Source organism: Trichechus manatus, unplaced genomic scaffold, assembly GCF_000243295.1.
Source record: "Trichechus manatus latirostris isolate Lorelei unplaced genomic scaffold, TriManLat1.0 scaffold00118, whole genome shotgun sequence".
Taxonomy (NCBI): Eukaryota; Metazoa; Chordata; class Mammalia; order Sirenia; family Trichechidae; genus Trichechus; species Trichechus manatus.
The window spans coordinates 7,767,237-7,768,066 of record NW_004444054.1 but is presented as its reverse complement, the minus strand read 5'-3'; the positions used below and the strand labels follow the sequence as shown (position 1 = coordinate 7,768,066).

Genomic DNA, 830 nt, shown 5'->3' with positions numbered 1-830 from the left:
GTCATAAAACAATATGTGTACTAACTGTTTAATGAGAAGCTAGTTTGTTCTGTAAACCTTCATCTAAAGTACTGTAATTAAAAAAAAAGAAAGAAAAAGATAATTAGATGACACTTACCAAAGTCTGCTTCTTCAGTAGCGGAGCATCCCCATCAAAAACAAAAATAGGACGAATTCGAAAAAATAAGAGTTTGCAGAGCCGATGAAACAAAGTGAGAAGATGAGCGTTTTCTACAGAGCCTCCATGGCGATCTCGGACTCCTTTAAGTGCTTGGTTTAACCAAATGCTAATATCTGGATGAACTGTTAATGAAAAATATTTTGGGATTTCTTCCCCCATTCTCACAATTTCAAATTCCTAACTACTGATAACATCCAAATGTTGAACACTAAACACCCATGGCTATTTAAATAAAATCCGAAAATGTCTGGCCTTGATGGAATTTACCTAAAATCAGTTAACTTTATTTGTGCCCTTATTACTACTATCCACATACTGAATTTTAAAATCTTACAATGACAGATGCAGCCTTTAAAAAGCCATTTGCAAAGAATTGTTTCTATAAGAAAACTAGTGATCTCTAAAAAAAATTTAGTAAATTAGCACAACCTTTCTAGAAAAAACCTTAAAAACCTGCATTCTAATTAACCTAAGAATTCCACTTCCGGACATTTATCCTAAGGAAACGGCCATAGATTTACAATAAGAGTTATTTATAAGGATGCTTGTTTACAATAATGAAAAATGGGAAATGATTTAAATGCTTCCCAAAAGCTCAGATAAATTGACATTATAGGTAGTCTATGTTTTCTTCTTGGACTTTTCTTGT

At 32.4% G+C, this 830-nt stretch overlaps 1 protein-coding gene across 1 annotated transcript in view; it reads right to left on the bottom strand.

Moving 5' to 3' along the window:
• The window catches only part of ERCC5 (ERCC excision repair 5, endonuclease), a 47,324-nt gene that overhangs the window by 40,469 nt on the left and 6,025 nt on the right, over positions 1–830 (bottom strand). The window contains exon 2 of the mRNA XM_023738548.1: positions 119–294. Coding sequence (XP_023594316.1) covers positions 119–294 — 176 coding nt within the window. The remainder of the gene's footprint in view (positions 1–118; positions 295–830) is intronic.